The 20,041-nt window shown below is 49.5% G+C and overlaps 1 protein-coding gene across 10 annotated transcripts in view; it reads right to left on the reverse strand.

The window, feature by feature from the left end:
- Nucleotides 1-3,925: 3,925 nt before the first annotated feature.
- The window catches only part of DEPDC5 (DEP domain containing 5, GATOR1 subcomplex subunit), a 104,356-nt gene continuing 88,240 nt past the window's right edge, over nucleotides 3,926-20,041 (reverse strand). For all 10 annotated transcript variants that reach the window (XM_074321842.2, XM_074321841.2, XM_019754263.3 and 7 more), the window contains 5 exons: nucleotides 13,591-13,760; nucleotides 10,493-10,664; nucleotides 7,882-7,942; nucleotides 4,847-4,929; nucleotides 3,926-4,662 (listed from right to left, as the gene is read on the reverse strand). In XM_074321842.2, the coding sequence (XP_074177943.2) occupies nucleotides 4,370-4,662; nucleotides 4,847-4,929; nucleotides 7,882-7,942; nucleotides 10,493-10,664; nucleotides 13,591-13,760 (779 nt within the window). In that variant the 3' untranslated portion in view covers nucleotides 3,926-4,369. The remainder of the gene's footprint in view (nucleotides 4,663-4,846; nucleotides 4,930-7,881; nucleotides 7,943-10,492; nucleotides 10,665-13,590; nucleotides 13,761-20,041) is intronic.

Genomic DNA, 20,041 nt, shown 5'->3' on the forward strand with positions numbered 1-20,041 from the left:
ACATGGTTTTTGACTTCATGGGGGATCGGTTCCCCTAACACCTATGACATTGTTCAAGGGTTAACTGTACTTCTTCCTTTTAATACCTGAAGCTCCCATTTTAATTATTCTGATAGGTCACTTCATACAGGCTTATGCCTATCCAATGTAGTACTTGGCAGTTCCTAGCCCAACTCCTCCGCCGTTGGCGGTCCTGTGCCTCTGGCGGTCCTTGTAGCTCTCCATTGAGCTGTCAGTTGTCATTTCACTTTGCTGTCGAGTTCTCTGCCTCTACTATGCTGCCTGTAGTGTGCGGCTTCTCATCTGCTTTGGTCTGAGAATCAGATTTCCAGGCTGGTTAGAACTGCGTGTAAAGCAGGCAGGAAGAAGCCCAGAGAAGGAACCTGGGCCAGGGTTTCTCACATGGACCACTCACTGGTAGCAGAGTCACGTGGAGTGTCTGTCTACATGCAGAGTCCCAGGCCTCCTAAATCAGAATCTCAGGAGAAGGCTCTGGAAGCTGCGATTTAAGCGGGCGCTCCCGCACAGTAGCATTGGAGAACCACGATTTTTCCTAGTTCCTTAGGTAAAGGGACGTGTTACCCTATCACATTTCTTTTCCCGTCATGTTTTTCTGCATCCTGTACCGTGTGTGGTTCCTCACCCCAGATTTATTTCTAAGTCCGGGAGGCCAACTGGTGCTGCCCCAGGTGTACGGGGGCCTGTGTGTACCCCCAAACACAACCACGAGGCTGAGAAATGTCTCCAGAGCTGCCCAGCCTCGGGGAACAACCCTGTTCACAAGGGAAGGAAGCCGGGGCACCGTGGTCAGGAGGTCCTTCTTCCTGCTCTTGGCAACGTGGCACTTCCGCCAACAGAAAAAAACTTCAAGAAGAGGTTCTTAGGGCCCAGACAAGGCAGAACGACCACAGCAGCCAGAGAGCAGACCCTTCAGCCCAAGTCAGCAAAATGGGCTCCGCCTCTTGACTGCTCTGACTCCTACATAGCCCACAAGGCCCAAGGCTACTTTCTCTTTAAAGACTATGCTGTCCACTCTGGCCCTCTGTGGTTAGTCCCTTCTCTAAACTCCTGTGGCTCAGAGTCCGGGGCCATCATCGTCATCCTAACAGCTAATGTTTAGGGAGGGGGTCACAAACTTCCAGGAATTGGCTTGGCTCTCCTGTGATTTTCATGGCCCCATGAGGTGGTATTATTGTCTCATTTTACAGATAGGAAAACCAAGGCTCTGAGAGGTGCAGTAACTTAGTCGGTTCACATGCTGCCAAGTGGCGCTGCTAGAGTTTGAATCCAGCCACCTGTCTGCTGAGCCTGCCCTCTCAACCACCAGGCTACTGACTAACCAAAAGCCTAGAAAGGCACTGGGCTGGGAGCTGCAGGACCTGCGTCCTTGTGCTGTTTCTGGTTAGAGCAGGGGGCAGGTCACTCTGTTTCCTTATCTGGGAGAAAATGAAGAGGTTGGACCGTATCTCCGAGAACCCCTCTGCTCTAAGAATCTTGTCTTATTGGACCGCTCTCATCTCCACCTGCACTGGGGTGGCCCAAGGCAAGTAACACATCTTGGCCTTAGTGGGCTCATTTCTCAACATGAATAAGTACCTTCCACGATTTGATTTTGGGAGCGAGATCGGGTGATCCCGTTAAGGTATTTCTTACAATTCATGCATCCCTCTCATGTGCCAGGCCCTATGCTTTCTTGATCTCAACAAATCACTCATTCAACTCTCATTGACTGGAGTGTGCCGGAAGAATTTCTCAGCCTAGTGAGCCGAAATGGGTCAGCAAATAATTAGTGTCACAAGCACAGGAAGAGCAATACTCAGAGGTGTGTATGTGCAGGTGCATGTGTCTACAGGGGTTGGGGAGAAAGATGAGGCCACGTCATCTCCATTTAATAGGTGAGGAAACAGGTTCAAGTGTCAGAACTCTCCCTAGTTCCCACAGCTAAATGGCCGGGCTGGAATTTAAACCCAGGTCCTCTTGGGCCCAAGCGTAGTGCTTTTTTCTCTCTACCGATAAATGGTTATTCACATGTCTACACCTGGGGGTGCGCTTGTAGTCAGCACGGACACATCCTCTATAACCAAACCACACACCCCCAGGGCTGGGCTCTGCCCTCTGGCCCAGGGATGGAGGGGGGTGGGTGGGCCCGAGGGACAAGCAGGAAGGCTAGGTGGAAGGACTAGATGATGATGGAGGAGGATTGAGTTCGACTTCCGGATTCTGGCTTGGACAGGTGGGTGGAAGGGTGCTGGTCAGAGGAAGGAGCGAGGCAGGGGGAGCAGCCAGTTGGAGGAGTGGGGCTCAAGGGCATGTGTTTCAGGTCCGGCTCTGAAATGACTTGGCATTTTAACTTGTCAGCCACCTCTTCTTCCACCAAAGCACTCTCTGGGCCTTCTTCTCCTGGGTCATCTTTGCAAGAGGAAAGAGTGCAGGCCTTATAATGGATACTGAGGACCACAGATGACTACAAAGAGGGCTCCCGACCTGGGGATGTGAGAGCAGCCCACATTTGTTTATTGCCTGGTCAGCAAGTCCTTTCACATATATCTGTCTTTTGATCGTCCATCCACCTTGGGAGACAGCCTCCCCTTTTATAATTGAAGGATATTGATGCTTAGAAAGGAGCAAAGCTTTGTCTGAGGGAAGGGAAGGCGGAAAAGAAAATGGATTTTTATCAAGGACCTGCTCCATGCCAGGAATCCGCCAGTACACTTTCACGTATATTAACAGAACTGTCCTCTCAAAAAACTCTACATGCAGCATCAATAGCTGCATTTTATACATGAGGTTACTTACTCCACTAAGTAACTTGGGAACTAGGCTGGAGGGGGAGAGATTTAGATGCAACACCCAGCTGCCCAGCCCTGGAGCCCAGAGTTCATTCATTCAATCCCTGCCTTCAGCCAACAACCATTTCTCCAGCACCTACTATTATGCTGCACATTTAGGAATAAAGACATGGACATAAGAGGCAAACTCCTGCCATGTAGAGCGTCAGTGAGCCGAGTGTTGCCAGAGAAGCACAGGGGCGGTGGGAAGATGTCACAGGGCGTCCTATAGCACGTCTCTGGAGAAGAGACAGGATCTAAGAGCTGATGGATGATGACCGGGAGTCAGTGGGTGTGGAGAGCAGTGTTCTAGGCACATGGAACAGCAGGTGCAAGGAGTGAAACCGCTAAAGAGTCTGCGATGCTCCAGGTGGCTGGAGAAACATCCTGGGACCAAACCGTGCAGGGCCATGTCTAAGATTTTTGAAATTCAAGTCACAAGGGGTCTAAGTAAGTAGCAATCACCATCAGAGTGGTTTTTAAAAACAGTGGAGGATGGTGTGGCGTGAAAGCAGAGCCGAGCTAGGAGGCCCTCCTAGCCAGGCAAGAGGGCAAGGCTGAGAGTGGCAGCAGAGGGCCGTGGATAGATGTGCAAGCACTTAAGGACATAAGTCAACAGGGGGAGGGGGAAGAAGTGGCAGTAACTGTCAGGTCCCCCTCTGGCCTATAGTACCCCCTACACCCGCAGCAGGTTAGGGCAGGGCACTAAGATTGAGGCATCATGCTGAGTGGGCTCATAAACCTCAGTTAGAATTGAGGCTTTTCCTTTGATTTGTCTTTTTCAGAACACCATGAGGTCTGCGTGCCACAGCTGGGCTCCCTCACTTAGCAGCAGGCACCAGTGAACAAGCCAGCAGTGTCCTAGTAGGTTGTACCGCCTGCTCTCTAGGCCTGACTGAAATTTTCCTTGCTTTGGCCCATGGGACTGTGAACAGATACCGTTTAGTAAACTCAGAGCCAGACTCTCCAAGACGGTGAATCCTAAAGCCGTCCTCACCGTCTGCGGCTGCCTCACTGACCATGACAGCCCTGGCAACAGGGCACAACTCTCAGCTGAGGGTGGGACTGCTGCTGTGGAACCAGGCTGGGGACAGAGATGCTGCACGTGGCACTTTATTCCTGCTTCCGCTATGTACAGGTATATACAGTTGGTGTGAGCCTATGGTACATTATTTCACAAAATTATCTTACATCCTGTGCATACTTCTGGGCAGGAAGCACAGGTTCTGCTCCGAATAGCCCACGGCTGGTGCAGGATGAGGACGCTCAGAGGAGCCGCCCCCCTCTCCGAGGACATTCACTGGGGCTGCCTGCCCCCTCCCCCAACACTGAAGCCCTCCCACGGGCTATCTGGGCCTCCCACGGGCTCTGGGTGCTAGCTGCTTCCCAAATCTTCCTCCTCGAGTGGAAGAACACTTGTGGGGAAGAAGCAGCAGCGGGAGCCCCCACTCGCTGACGGTGGCAAACTGATGTCTGCCGCCCAGAGCCTGACTACTGCTGAATATCCGCAGCAAGACGGGAATCCTCCCCGTCCTTGGGCCTCACGGGGCGCTAGCATGCATTTTCTCCAGGCAGCTCGTCCAGAACGTGACCAGCCGGTTGTCGCGGTTGATGCAGAAATCCGTGAAGTCCTTCAGCAGCCGATCGGCAAACTTCTCGTCCCCGGTGGCGCTGGAGCGCCACGTCTTGGTCAGCATGGTGTTGTAGGCCCAGTTGTAGCCAACCCGCTCCTCGCAGAACATGTTCTGGTTGGTGGAGCTGGTGGAGTTCCGCCGTCGCCGCTGCTGCCCGGAGAACTTGCGCTTGGAGTAGGGCAGCTGCAGGAACACTGTTCCTGAGGGCAGAGGGGGGGACGTGTGTCGCAGCCACCAGGAGGGCGCCTGGGGTCGGCTGGGGTGGTTCTGCGGCCATAGGCTTGGTGTGAGGAAAGAACCCCCGTGCTCACGGCCAGGCCCCTCCCAGGGCTCACACTCCTGCCATAGGGGCCCACATGCCCCCGTTTTCCCCGAGTGCCTCACCTGTAACGTGGATGTACTGAGGCTTGTTCTCAGCTGGAAAGTTAAAAGCAGACGCAGAATATTTATCTTGTACAAACCCAAACCTAAGGGAAGGACAGGAAGATACTGATTAGGGCCGACTTGGCTGAAGGGACAAGGGGAGAGTGTGTGACTAACAGAACTCTCTGATAGCCTGGGCTAAAGGGATCTGGAAAGATCTCTTTCGAGATGGAACATTCAGGCTGCTTATTTTTGTCCTCACGTCACAACCGCTACTTTTTCAATGGCTCACCAGATCTTTTCCCGCCCAGCCTCTTTTCATCTCCATGGTGGCTGAAAGCCCTCTCACCGGCCATACTCTTCCTCATCCAGCCTTCATCTCTGCCCAGCCACCTTCTCCCTCCTGTGAACCCCCAGCTGTCCCATCAGATCTCCCCACTGTGCCTATCCACATACTTGAGACTGTCAGGTCCTCCAGAAAACGGTCCTTATCTTTATTTACTTTAGCCACACCTCTCTTCCTTTTCTCAATGTCTCCCACACAAAGCACACAGTAGGTTCTCAAGACTTTGAAGTGAAAATGATCCAAAGCACACAGTAGGTTCTCAATAAAGACTTTGAAGTGAAATGAAGTGTCTTAATTGAAATTCTTTTCTTAAAACTGAGAAACACTACGCTGGGGCTCTCTGCTTCGCTGTGCTCTGGGAACAGGCAGGAGGGGCCATTTTTCATCTATGGCTATTCTAGTTCACCTCTCGTCTATGGCCTGTTCTATTCCTGGTTTTGCTATTTCCACAGAGAACATTTATTACAGGTCTAGCTGATGAGTGCTGTAAAGAACGTGTTAATAGATATGGCTCCTGCCCTGAGTCTGAGGGCTTTAGGGAATGAAGGCAGGGATGTCGGCAGAACTAAAGGAGGTAAAATGCCTGTCTCTTTTCCTGGACTGAGTTCCTCAGGGAGGTGCTATGCTGTAGCCTCTGTATAAGATGTCCGCTTTATCCTGGCATTTGATGATTACAGACTGAGAACATGTGAAGTCAGGTATGCAAATGAAACCGACAGGCTGACCGACACTGCAAGCCCCATCACCTACAGGCTGATTCTATCCCTTGCACAAGCGGCTTTGGGTTTGGCCTTTCTTCCTCTCCACTTTCAATCAAAGCCATGTATTTACTCAGTGTGGATCAGCCTGATCAGATTCCTGCCTTATCTCTTCCTTAGGTCACCAGGAAGGACCTTTAATTTAAAAAAGACGATTTAATCACGTGGTCCTCGGCCCCCTCGCTGTCCATCTGGGGAACACACCAGGCAGGACGACCACGAGGGAAGGAGCTCCAGTTCCTAGAAGGGTCTGTACTAATTTCATGCCAACTGCCCAGATGGAGGTGGAGCTGGGCTGTTTCATTTCAGAGCCACATGCCACCTAGAGTTCCACTCTCTGCAGAAAGCTACATGGTGAACATTTTAGCTCAAGGCACTTTGCTAGGCCTTGTGGAAGGATACAAACATGAGAAAAATGCACGCCCTGGCCCTTGCCCTCCAGGGGCCCCCAAATTAGTGTGATGGATGGACAGAGGGTACTGGGCCAAAGGGAAGGAGGGAGTCAGAGTGGAAGGACCTGGGATCCCTGATAGAACAAGACTGACAGGTATAGAAGGGTTGGGGGTCTAGGAGGGAAGGTAGGGGAAGGGGTCTAGGTGAGGAAGGGGAGCAGGTTTAGGTGAAGGGACACACAGCAGAGTCCGGAGCAGTGATACACAGGGGCAGGGCAGGAGACGTATGAGGAAATGGAAGGCTGGAAAAGCAGGCTAAAGAGCAAAGGGCAATAGTGGAAAGAAGTCATGACTGGGAGCTGGAGGAGGATGCTGTGAAGAACCAAGCGGATTTCATAAACAAAGGCCACGTCCCGAAGGGTATCCAGCCTGCAAGGTGCAACGACTGCCCGGTGACAGTATGAGGGGAGCAGTGTCACACCTGCTTATCAACTTGTCGGTTGGCCGGGGTCTTCCTCATAGGAACTTCTATCTACTGAGGGCTTACTAGGTGCCAGGAACATCACAGAAGCCTCCCAACAACCCCCTGAGGGGTGAGAAGATGAAGGCGAAGCAGATCCAGGACTCGCTCAAGGTTCCTCAGCCAGATGCTGGTGGAGGAGCTGAACCAGGCTTGTCCGCTTCCCACATCAATGCCCTTTCCACTGACCACTGCACTCCCTACCTTCTGCCCCAAATTGCACCCCCTCCCTCTGGAAGGAGGAAATGAGATGCCCTGGCATTCACTCCACAGCCTTGACTGAGCGTCAGAGCTACGCCTGTGAGGAAAAGGGCAGGGTAAGGGCTAAGGCAGGCTGGGGCCAACTTGGGAGAGGAGATGCTGCAGAGTTTGGACTTCAGCCTGCGACTGGGGGGGGGGAGGCGGTGTGCACAGTGGGGGTGGTAACAGCTGAAGACACTTGAATAAGGAGATGATATGACAGTGAAGAAGGTGGAGCAGGAGGATTAGTGATGCAGGAACAGGAGGCTTCATTTACACCATGATTAACAAGCCGCAGCAATCGGACCCTGAGTTAGTGGTGTTCTGGAGACAAGGCTGGACTGTCCTGGGGGTGGACAGCTAAGCCTAGGAAAGGCTTTCCCTGGAGCACATATTAGGTGCCAGTAAACACTCCTGACTTATCTATTGCTTTTAAACTACTGACTGTCCTTTTAACATGTGTCAAGGGGCTCTTGACAAATTTCATCATTTTTCACCTCATGTCATCGCCTGGATAGCTCGGCTTAGGGTTTTGTTGGAAGCTAAGAAGGGAGCTCTCTGCTCTCTTCTCAGCTGGAAGAAGAAAGCAAAGCATTCTGAAAAGCAACAGCCACAGGAAGAGGCAGTGCTTACCTTTGAAACCAAAGCCAGGGTCCTATCAGAGGCAAGCAGCAAATTGGTCATTGGTGGACTACATCCGTTTACCCAGAAATGAAACAAACTGGGTTTGGCTTTGGTAACTTGCTATTCAAGACAAACAAGGATGCCTTCCCACTATTCTCTCTTGCTAAGGGACAAACCTGTGTGCGATGGCTTCCTGGAAAAGGTGCATTCGATCCCAGTATGTCTCCGGTTCAAAGCCTGAAAGGAAAAGAATAAATGTTGAGCTCTGCCCCCAAGGTTTGTAATTCTCCCTGGGTCTAGCCTTCTCACTACTTTTGACAGCTCTTCCCCCCTGGAGCCCAGGCTCTGCTTTTCCACACCACCTACTTTCAGAAAGACCAGCCTCCATCCCAAGGTGGAACTTCCTAAAGAAAATGACAGCCGTGTGTTCTCAGCATCCCTTCCCCCAAGCTCTATCAGCATCTAGAAAGGGGATGAATATGAGTCCTCAGCAACCAGTGTGAGCTGTCAGAACTCAATATATGACTCATTCTAATGACCTCCTATGCCACAAGCGGAAAGGAGCATGATATTACAGTGAAAAGAGAAGATAAGCTTTAAATGAATGTTACCTGCTTCTAAGGAATAAAAAAAAGATTTTTATTTTTATTACCAATCTTCCATTTCCCTGCTAGGAAAGGCAATATAATAAGCTCCATTTTAGGGGTAGGGAAATTGAAGCAAATAAATATAAAAATGATTTGGGGACAAGTGATCAGCTTGGGAGGGGAGCAAGGCAGACCACTGCCCTTCCCCATCGCCCACGTCCTTGGTCCAGCCTTGCTCCTTCTTCAGGGCTGGTGTGAGGACCAAGGGGGCTGGGCAGCCTGTCAGACAGCAACTGGCAATGGCTGGGGCTGCGCTCAGGACTGAGGTACCGTGGGCTGAAGCAGCAATGGGACAAGACATCCCTAAGACCAGGGGTGCCTGCAGTGGCCATTACTCTTTCCACATTTGAAATCTTCTATCTAGGATAGCTTTGAGGATTCTGAGCAACTAAAGAGCAAGAGAGAAGAAAGACTGGTGTTAATAGGAAAAGACACATACACGGCAGATTCTTGGCAAATTTTTAAGGGTTTTGAATTCACTGTTATCAGAAGGGGCGATAACAGAAGAGAAGCGGCACAGAAGCAAGAAAATCGATTTTTAGATTCAAGCCCTGATTCCTTGAAGCGAGGACTTTCGTTCCGCTGTAACCATGGCAACAAACAGAGGCTGCTGGCCTTGAAGACTGGGTTACAACTGGCAGGGAAAACCATCAGCTCACATAAAAATGTCCCGCAAGCAATACTGTGCTGTGACTGTCAAGGTGGAAAACCCCAGAAGAGTCTTTGGATGGTGTGGGGGACGATCAGTCTGTCCCCTCAACATATTAAAAACAGCAGCATGAGGTAGTGCCTGCCTTACAACCATCAGATATGAACATAGTCATCTGGCATTTCAGAACTGTAAAAATGGTCCTGTCTCAGGCACACAGTGAGGGCACGGGAGAAGGAGGGAAGGAGGGAGGGAGGGAGGGAGGGAGGGAGGGAGGGAGGGAGGGAGGGAGGGAGGGAGGGAGGGAGGGAGGGAGGGGCGAGGGAGGAAGAGAGAAAGAGAGAGAGAGGGCACACTTTGTAAATTCTAAGCATCACTGTGGGGCTTCCCTGGAAGCTCCACTATCACTTAAAACATTGCTTCTATACAAAAATGTTTTCTAAGATGTAAACAAAGAATATACAAATGAGCCTTTGGAACAAAACTGCTTGTACCCTGGGGACAGCCTGTCTCAGGCAAAGCAGAGGAACACTGCTGGGCCTCCCCGACCTGGTGAAACCTCTCACCCTCTGGGCCGGTCCTCTGCCACCAACCACGACAGACTTCCAAGGGCACAGAAGAAAGCATCTCCCTTCCATCCAAAGTTTTTCCTTTCACATTGATAACGTCTATATCTGAGAAACTAAAGGGACTCCTAATGTATTAGCAGCAACTCTAGCTTTCCATTTTTAAAAAAGTTCACCTGTGAGTGCATTGAAAGCCAATGCAGCACAATGAGCTTGGGAATAAGAAGTTCCACGCTGCGTGAAGTGACATACATGCTTGCACTGTCCTACACATGCCCTCAGTTACGGTGGACGAGGGTGGCACAGCGGATGGTGTCGGCCCCCTGGGCTCTCCCTTTCAGACTGACAACAGTGTTCCTAGGGAAGGGCTCTGACTGCCGTCCTCCTACGAGCCTCCTCCTGCTCTGTCTCCCTTGAGACGCAGGGCTCCGGCCATGTGCAGTGTTCCAGGTGCTGACACACCACAGCTTTGCACAATAGGACACTGTTTCCTGTTTTGCTTTCATTGCCTCCCTTTCTCAGCTTTTTTGCAAGGAATGGCAGATTCAAGCCTCCTGTGAGGTTCAAATTCCCGCAGCCCAAACCAGTCAGGTTGGAGCATAGAAAGGAAGGACGGTGTGGGGAAAAGACCAGGGCTGCTTGTGATTTACGGAGTACCACACCCTCTTCCAACCACCATTCTGCTCCAGGCCTTGCAAGGGTCTCAGTTACAAAGCAGCTCTAAACGCCCCCATTTGAGGAATAAGGAATTTGAGACCCAGAGACATTAAGTGACTTATCCAGGGTTTCCCAGCTACTAAGTGAGGGATGAGGATGAAAACCCAGATCCTTTCGGCCTCTATGCGTTAGCCTGTATGGATTAGAGAACCTACAGAGGTGTCCTTGGGGGAAAGAGACAGAACCCCCCGAGAGGAGTAGCTCTTACTGTCAAACAGGTGCTCACTGCCCTCCTTGAGCAGACAGCTGATGTTGAGTGGGATGAAGAGCTGGGCTCGGAGCGGATCGCCATACAGGTAACTGGGCAGAGCAAAGGGACCTTCCAAAACCGGGACCAATAAAAAGCCACAAGAGGTGGCTTTTCGATGCCAACCTTGGACCTGGTGGAAAGCACAGAAACAGTGTCATCTCTAAGTTTGTTCAGACAAGAGAAATTACTGCACAAGGGCTGAAGCCACTGGGGTGGCATCGTGCACACTGGTTGGCAGGTTCATATACTGGTGACGTCATACACATTGGTTGGCATGCTCATTTATTGGTGACGTCATACACATTGGTTGGCACGCTCATTTATTGATGTTCGCTGGCTCCAAACCAGTCCTGGGCAGGAAAATGCACAGTCTAACCTCCCGACGAACACTCGAAAAACTGTGAGTTAAGCACACACTTCCTCTTTCTAGCCCAAGGTCCTGCAACTTCAGCGGTTCTTTTGGGAGGAAGAGATTGGAGAGAGCTATTTCTTGTCTCCTAAAAACGCTTCTCATTCTATAGACTGTTGGAGGAAAGACATAGGACATAGGTTAAGTCCTTCCAATTTTGTCCTTTATCAAAAATTTACTAAGGCCAAAGTATCGAATAGAAAAACAAGCCACTTAATGATGGCTGAGTGGGACATGACGCAGGGTGCAAGATGACTGTGGTGGCCTCTGTCCAAAAGCGATAAGCCCTAACCTGGCAGAATGAGAGCCGCTCTCCGGCAAACTCCCAAAAGCTGTCTGTCTGAAGACTGACTGAAAAGGAAAGTTACTGGGGCGTAAAGACAAGCCTTCCCATAAACAACATTTTCTTAGGGAGCAGTGGCTGTTTTCTAGGTCTTATGATACTTTTCTAACCATAAAACTGATGTATGTTTTTAGTTTGTTTCTTTGTTTTTGTTTTGTTTTTTTAAAAAAGCTGATTGATGCATGTGGCTCTGGCATACAGATAAGATTTGTGTCAAACACTATTTCAAAAAACTACAGTTTGGGCCATACCTTGACTTAAACAAATACAATTATGTTAGAAACTGAAGGGGTCCAGTTAGTTTTTCCAGACACACTCATAACAATAGTACAACAACAACACAAAAGCCAAGCTTTCTGTTTGACCAAAGTAATTTCTAAAGCTTAGTCAATGATCTTTTTATTTTATATAAATATTTATCCTAATAAAATCTGATTTATAACAATTTTGAACATTGCCTTAAACATGCAATAGAGATTTATAAAAACTTAACAAAATAATGATAAAACGATTAGTAGCTTTCAGTGGATTTTACATAAATTGATGTGAAAAGTGTGTTTTTAATAGATAGTTGCTATTAGGTTGGTGCAAAAGTAATTGCAGTTTTCACAATTATTTTTAACCTTTTAAACCACAATTACTTTTGCACCGACCTAATAAATTTCTCTGAGGAAATACTCTTCTTCTGGCCAAATGGTAACTCTATGTGTGTGTTAGTGTTACGGTTGTGTTGTTTTGAGATAGGATTATCTCACAGGGCTTCCAAGGAGGAGGCTTAGCCTACTGGGGCAGAGGGTTACTTCTGCCGGAGGGAGTGGTCATCCCAGTGCCAACCAGCTGGGGAAGAACTGGTGTCCTCTGCAAACTGAGCAGGATGGGGAGCTGGGCATCTTTTTAAATTTGGACCTTAAGAATGTTCCCCTGAGAGACTCTCGAGGGGAGGGGTCCTCAACGGTGCTAAGGCCACGTGGAGGTGGACGGGGGCTGGGCAGACGGAGACCTGGACAAGCCTCTTCCCCACGATACCATGGCCGGTGGGACAAAACTGGGCCTAGGAGTCCTGGACAGAGACGCCACGTTGCCAGCTGACGCTGTGCTCATTTCTCTGTGGTCACCTCCTTAGCTTTTCATAAACCCTTTTTGAACTTTCTGGCTGCTTTCAGCTGTGCGATGAGATAGATGCTTGCGGCCAGTGTTGGAGGGGAATGGGACTTGGTTGAAACCACAGAAAAATATTTTTTTTGAAGGACATAGTATATAGAGTAGCAGGCTGTAAGGATGGTTAAAGAGGGCTCCTAACAGCTTGGCCAAAGAGTGTTTATTCTTCAGACACTGGAACTGGGGCTGGGGGGACGGCAGGGGTAGCTTCTTAGTACAGGAGCAATGAATGACCTAATCAGAGAGAGGAAAGACAGGCAGAAGACCAATTAAAACAGGGCTTCTCAGCTTCAGCACTTGTGACATTTTGGGCTGGTTAATTCTTTGTCGTAGGGGCTGTCCTATGCTGTGCATTGTAGAACGTTGAGGAAGATCCTGAGTCTCTAACCGCTAGATGCCAGGCGCACTCCCCCACCATTTGTGACAAGTAAAAATGTTTCCAGATATTGCCAAATGCCCCAATAGGGGCAAAATCACACCCCACACCATTCCTGATGAGAACCAGAGTTAAAAGCAGTGATGTTCATTCACCAGGGATTGGTCAAGTAAACTATGATACAAACAAATAACAGAATATTCTGCAGCCTTTAAAAATAATGAGGCAAAACAAACAAACAAACAATGAGGCCGTACACATGGCTCTGTATATGCCTAGAATCTCTCTGGAAACACTCAACAAAGTGGTAGGTAGCTGCTTTTAGATGGAAGCCCCAAGGAGCAGGGTGAGGGGAGAGAGATTTCCTTTTCATTCAGTGATTCTCAACTGGGGGTCCTATTCCATCCCTTTCCTGGGGCCATGTGGCAATATCTGGAGACATTTTTGGTTGTCACAAGGTGGGTGTACTACTGGCACTTAATGGGTAGAGGTGAGATCCTACAATGCACAGGACAGCCCCCCCAACAGAGAATTATCTGGTCCCAGATGTCAGTGGTGCAAAGGTTGAGAAATACTGAACTACACCCTTTTTGACTGAATTTTTTCCTGTGTTTAAAATTTTCTTTGAGAGGCTATTTCAGTAATCCAAGTGAAAAGAAAAAGGAGACTGAACTAGGAAAAAAAAAAAAAGTGTGACATAAATATTAAACATCCACTGTGCCCCTCCGCAGTGAGCCAAGGCCAGGTCCACAGCGAGAGGAGGTTCTCACCATCTCGAAGAGGACCGCAGCCGTCACCGCCATCCAGTGGAGCTTGATCTCGAAGGCTGCATTCAAGGAGAAGTTGCCATGGTAATAACAGCTGCACCACTCCAGCCGGTCTGTGCGGTTGTTCACGTCCACGTCCAGGGTCACAGTCCTCTGTTCCGGGACTGTAGCCGCTACGTCAGCACACAGGAGGGTTCCCAAGAGAGAGGGAAAAAGAGTGGGATGAGGAGAAAGAACAAATAACTAAGTGCCCAGATATGAAAATGCAGAATCACCTAATAGAAAATTGTAGATTCTAGGAGCTTCCTAGAAATCATCTACTCCAGGGGTCGGAAAACGTTTTCTGTAAAAGTCTAGATAATAACTATTTTAAGTGTTGCAGGCTATACGGTCTGTGTTTCAACTACTCAACTTTGCCATGAGTGCAAAAGCAGCCACAGACTACTTCGTAAATGAATGGGCTCGGCTGTGTTCCAATAAAACTTTATTAACAAAAATAGGTGGCTATGTCAGGGCAGTGAAACTACTTTGTGTGATACTCTAATGGTGGACACATGTCATTATACTTTTGTCAAAAGCATAAAATGCACAACACCAAGAGTGAACGTTAATGCAAGCCATGGACTCTGGGTGATGATGTATCACTGAGGGTTCATCAATAGTAATGAATGTCCCACTCTGGTGCAAGATGTTGACAGTAGGGGAGGCTGTGTGTGTTGGGGCAGGGAGTAAATAGGAACTGTGCTTTCTGTTCAATTTTGCTCTGAACCTAAAAGTGCTTTAGAAATGAAGTTTATTATAAAACCAACCAACCAACCAGCTGATAGATGATAGACCAGATGTGGCTGATTAAAACACAGTGTGCCTCCCCTTAATCTAACCCAATGTCTTCATTTACAGGTGAGGAAATACATGATAGCCCAAGGAGGGGAAATGCCTTGGCCAAGATCACAGAGTCAGAACCTCAGCTGGACTGAACTGATCTTCTGAGTCCAGTGACCCATGAATGGACACAATTGTACCAGCGACGCAGACCACAGTGAGGGGGTCCTGCTTTTCTGGTTTCAACCCAGGCGGGCAATAGTTCTATAGCCTTTCCTCAAGAAATAAAACCTAATAATGAAGCTTAATGCCCAGTTCCATCAACTACGTGTTGCTCGAAAATTCCCAGTCAGTATCTAACCAGCTCATCCTATCCGAGATGCCTGCTCACAAATCCTATACAATCAAGAGAGGAATGTTTTAGAGACGGGTCAGACGATCAAGTTCCTGAACAGACTAAAGGCTTGAAACAGGCTCAGAAGTGAAAAAAGATCAGGGCTCTGCTCTGCCTGGTGGGCACTGCCAGGCCTTGAGTTCTATAAACCATTATCAGCCCCTCCTTCTCCCCTGCGCCCGAGTCCAACGGCATTTCTTTATCTGAAGGAGTCAGCTTAGTTCTGGCTTCTGCAGGCAGAAGCCCTGAGCGGCTTTTATCATTGACAAGGAGAAAATGGCTCCTGAGTCAGGAATTTTAAGGAACATCTCTGGGAGGCAGAGGAGCTAACGCTAGGACATTGAATGGCACCCAGGCAGAAGATATCCAGCTGCCTGGGGGACAGCTTACCATTCTCTCAAAACCAGAACATGCAAAATGGGAAATGTTCTTAACTCGGAGTCGGAAGTGCTAAGCGCTGCCACTTACTGGCCATGTGCCCGGAATATTGCCTTACGTCCCCTGGTTTAGTTTCTTGTCTGCAGACTGAGGCAGTGCCACCCAGCTACTTCACAGAGGCGGGAGGAGGATCCGTGAAACGTGGATGAGTCACAGACTCTCCTTGTTTCCTTCTCCGCGGGCCACCCTCACTTATAACTCTCCTCCCTTTCCTCCTGTTCCTGCTATTCCTTCCTCCCGGTTTAAGCCACGAGCTCACCGATGCTCAGTCTGAGGCTGGTCCATGACACCCATGGACACTGACACTTAAGGCTAAAGAACTTGGTGGCTCCGATGCTAAAGTTTCAGTAAAATTAGTTTGTCTCTGCCTGTGTTCCTGACCCGTGACACCACCAGAGTAACTCTGCTTAACAGGAAGGATGCTTTGCCTTCTGATCTTGGACACTGTGTATTTCTCCCCAGCTGAAAAGCCCCTGGTCACAAAAGAAAGGGCACTGGATAAACAACAGCAGTGCCCTCACTTCTGGCATATCAAGTTCAGAACAGGCTGATCTGAAGAGGCCCAAGGAAGTGCATGGTTCAGCCGAATTCTCGCGGTACCACTGGCTTCCTACTTCAGGAGTCAGATTGGACAGTACAGATGCTGCCAGCAGGCTGATGATGCGGACCGAGATGTGAGCCCAGGTGAGCAGCAGCTTTCAGTGAGTGCATGGAATCACTACCTGGGTTCCATGAGGACTGACTCACTCACCTTGAGACACGGACATCCGTGAATCCAATTAACACCTGCAGACCCAGAGGAGGGGCAGGCTGGGCATCCTTCACCTGAGTCACAGGGAGGGGGTTATTAATGAGCGGGGGGAGGGGATTAGTGTCCCGAGAGGAGAAATAAAGAAATCAGGGAGGGGGACTGAAACAGCGAAACCACCAGAGCTGCCCAGTGATGGAACTGAGTGGTCTCAGGAGTGAGTGCTGTGTTGGCAGGAATTTTCAAAGACCAGATGGCTTCTCACTTATCAGGAGTGTTAGAGAAAATGTTCCAGCGTCAGGGTTTGGACCACGGTGCTCTACAGCCCCTTCTGACCCTGAGATCCAGTGGGTTGTCAAGAAAAGGATGAAGCGGACAAGGTGTGTGCGTGGGCTTAAGGGATGCAGTGCTGCTCCTTCCAGGGTCGCAGATGTCCCTGCGGCTTCGCAGCCCAGCGACACAATGACAAGGGCAGGGAAGTGGGAGCCACCATGGGCCCAGCCAGGCAGGAGCCTGTGCCGCTGCCAGGCATTTCAAAATGGCTTTCCTCTGCTAAACTCCAATTGGGAATTAGAAATGTTTAACATGTCAGAACGAATAAATAAAAAGTAGGAGGTCACAAATGATACACAGGCCTTCTTCCTTCTATAGATCATGTCACTTTTTTTGTTTTTGAGGAAAAAACCAACACCAAAGATAGTCCAATTTAAAGACAACTAATCTTTCTTGCTTAAGTAGATGACATAGCAAAAGTCTATATTCTAATCTGAATAAACGCTGGGAAGAAGTATCTCCTATCCTAACACAAAGGTCTGGGGGATGGTAACGGATAGACTTAGCTGTAATAGGCATGCCAGGTTTAAAAGGAAAAGAAACCCACTTTCTGTGGGAGGGGTGATTGGAAAGGAAGCGGATGGAGTGAAATTCCACTATAACAATCACGGAGCCACTGAGAAGCTAATAGAAATATGTCTTCCTGAAAAACATGAGCACAGGCAAGATTCTGTCTAACTGCAGAATCACCGACCCCCTAACGCCCATGCATAGGGCCCAGGTGAAGACCGCCTGCTAACACTGCTAACAAACAACCTGAAGACAAGCCCTCTCTTCTCCCTTACTCTCCCTCTTTTTGGGAATTACGACTTATTTTTCCATATGCTGCTCCTCTTTATAAGTGTAATTTTTGAAGAACAAAAGCTAAACTGAAATGATCTGAACCTCGTTTTGAGCTTAGGACTATTGCAGCTCGCTGAGGGACTTTAGAAATAAGGACTTCATAGAGAAATTGTCAAGACCGCCTCTAGAACAAAAATGATGTTACAAAAGGGACAGCTACTGAAGCACTTTCCAGCGGCAACTCTAACTGCTAAGGCCTAAGTGCAGCCAACGGGTTGGGCCGGTACAGGGCTTGTCTGTTCCCTGAGTGGAAGAAAAAATGATCATTTTATCGACAATTCGACAATTAACTGCTTAGCCTCCAAAAAGTTGAATTTGGGACATCTGGTCTGGAGTCAGCGGACTCCAGACCAGATGTCCCAAATTCAACTTTCCCCAATTCTGCCAAACTGCATTCATTCATATTTTTTTCAAACATTCAGCTAACATTTATTGGAGCCTACTATGTGTCAAGTACTGGTGTAGGTGCTGGGACAGCCAGCAAATGAAATAAAATTCATCACCCAACTTAGGTCCTTGTGGGAGCAGAGAAAACACGACCTGTGCACACACACACAAGGGCAGAGGAGAGAAGAGCAAAGGAGACTAAGCTGCAGGGTCAGGGGCCCAGAGAGCAGGTTGGGGGTGGTCAAGGAAGGCTTCATTCATACGGTGACCTGGGAGCAGAGACCTGAGCAAGTGAGGGAGCCTTGAGGGCACCTGGGGGGACAGGACCCCAGGCGGAGCAGGAAAGGGCCTGAAGCAGAAAGGTGCCTGGTGTGTTCACTGCAGTGCACAGAAGCCCGCGTGGTGAAGCCGAGCAAGCACGAGGCAGTGAGCTGGGCAGGCCACATCACGGAGGGCCCGTGGGCCGCTAAAACTCGCTTTTATTTCCAAGTGAGTTGGGAGCCCTGATAGGATCCTGCCCAGACGATGAACATGAGCCGACTTACATCAAAAGGGTTTCTCTGGCTCCTGTGGAGAGTGGGTTATGGAGAGCAAGTGTGGAAGTTGGGAGGCCCATCAGAGGTGACTGCAATAATGCAGGAGATGATGGTGGTTTGCACCAGGGGTCGTAGAGGAGATAGTAACAAGCGGTCGATTTCAGGTCCACATCGAAGGTGGGTAGAAGGAAGACACAATTTGCTAATGGACTGGACGTAGGGTGGGAGAGCACGAGTGTGAAGCTGACCGAATTCTGCGGCCTGAGTGACAAGAACGAGAAAAGAAGACTAAAGGAAAAGCAGGTGTGTGTGTGTGAGGGGGAGGACAGCAGGAACTCTGCACACTTTCTATTCATTAGTTAAGTGGACATGTCCAGGAAGTAGGTGGGTGGATGAGTCTTAAACTGGAAGGTATAGTCTGGGATAGACAGATTTGGGGATGACCAGATCGGAGGGGTCATGAAGGCCAATAGGATGGATGAGATGCCGTGAGGCACAGAGATGGGGGCGCAGGTGGGGGCCCGGGTGCTGCCAGGCTAAAAACCAAGGAGCTAAGGAGAAATCAACAAAGGAGGCAGATAAAAGAGAAAGCCGCAGGATCCGATAGCCAAGTAGAAGAAGCACTTCACGGAGGAGTCGGGAGTATCTGACAAACGCTGCTGAAGGGGCAAGGAGGGCCAGGACTGAGGACTGACCACAGCCTGAGCGACAGGAGGACCGCAGTAACCGCGGAGCAGATGGGCAGAAACCTGACTGGAGATTTTTTTGCTATGGTTTTGTTTTGCTTTGCTTTTGACAAGAGAGGGCGAGTATCTGTAGATTGATGAGGATGCTTTTGTAGAGAAGGAGAGTTCAGAGAGGGGGGATAACTGTTGGAATTCTGCCCTGAGTGCGGCAGCGTGGGGTCTTGTGCACAAGTGGCAACACCGGCCATAGAGAGGAGCACAGTGGCTCATCCACGGTGGGCAGACATGGCTACAGGGAGGGCAGACAGCAGGTGGGAATCTGGAGTTTACTTCCAAGTGCTTCAGTTTTCTCAGTGACACAGAAAGCTGAGGGTGGGGAAGCTGGGGCTAGAGGTTTGATGGCTGTGAGCTGTGCAGCGAGGGAAGTGAAGACGGGAGGTGGGTGGGGACAGTGGCAAGATGGCAAGATCAACTACTTGTGGGTCCTGGTGAGGTCGGAGCTGCTAGAGTGGGGAGCATAGTGACTATGCTGGAAAGACCATGAAGAGTAGCAGAGAGAGGAACAAAAGCCACCCTTTTGGTAAGAGAGCTATGGTTCTGTAGTAAGAGGCGGGGACATAAGTGTCCCTCATCACTCAGGATAGCCACTGCCCCTGGACCTGGGCCACCACGCAAATCCTGTGACGTCCTGACCAGCTTTGACTTTCTGTTCCTGAGGCCAGAGTGCAATATGGTTAGGGCCCAGGCTCCAGGAACAGGCAGCCCTGAAAAGAAATTCCAGTTGTAATACTTAGTAGAAGCAGACCCTCTGGCAAATGACTTCACCTCTCTGAGCCTCGGTTTCATGAATTCTAAAACATAAATCAGAGCACCAACCCCAGGATGGAGACAAAGAGTAAATGAGGTAATTTTCTGCCTGGTACAACGCCTGACACAGAAATGATCTAGCAATCACGGCATGAACGTTGTCATCAGCTCAGCACCACATCAGGCAGAGCTAACGCAACCACAAATGCCCCCATGGAAAGCACAAGAAGAGCCCAGGGCCAGGACAGAGCAGAGAACAGCACTTCCTTCTAAATGCCCAGCTCTGGTTCGCACTATTCCTTCCACCCCCAGCTCTGGGAAAGCTCACTTTCTCAGCCTGACGACTGCTTAGGGAAGTGACTGATTAGCTTCAGGCCTCCCAGGCTTTGCTGAGCTCCCAGATCTTGGTTCCTCACTGGAATCCTTCAAGTCCCTCTAAGGCAGTGGTTCTCAACTGGGG

Source organism: Rhinolophus sinicus, chromosome 9, assembly GCF_057876585.1.
Source record: "Rhinolophus sinicus isolate RSI-liver-muscle chromosome 9, RSI-T2T, whole genome shotgun sequence".
Taxonomy (NCBI): domain Eukaryota; kingdom Metazoa; phylum Chordata; class Mammalia; order Chiroptera; family Rhinolophidae; genus Rhinolophus; species Rhinolophus sinicus.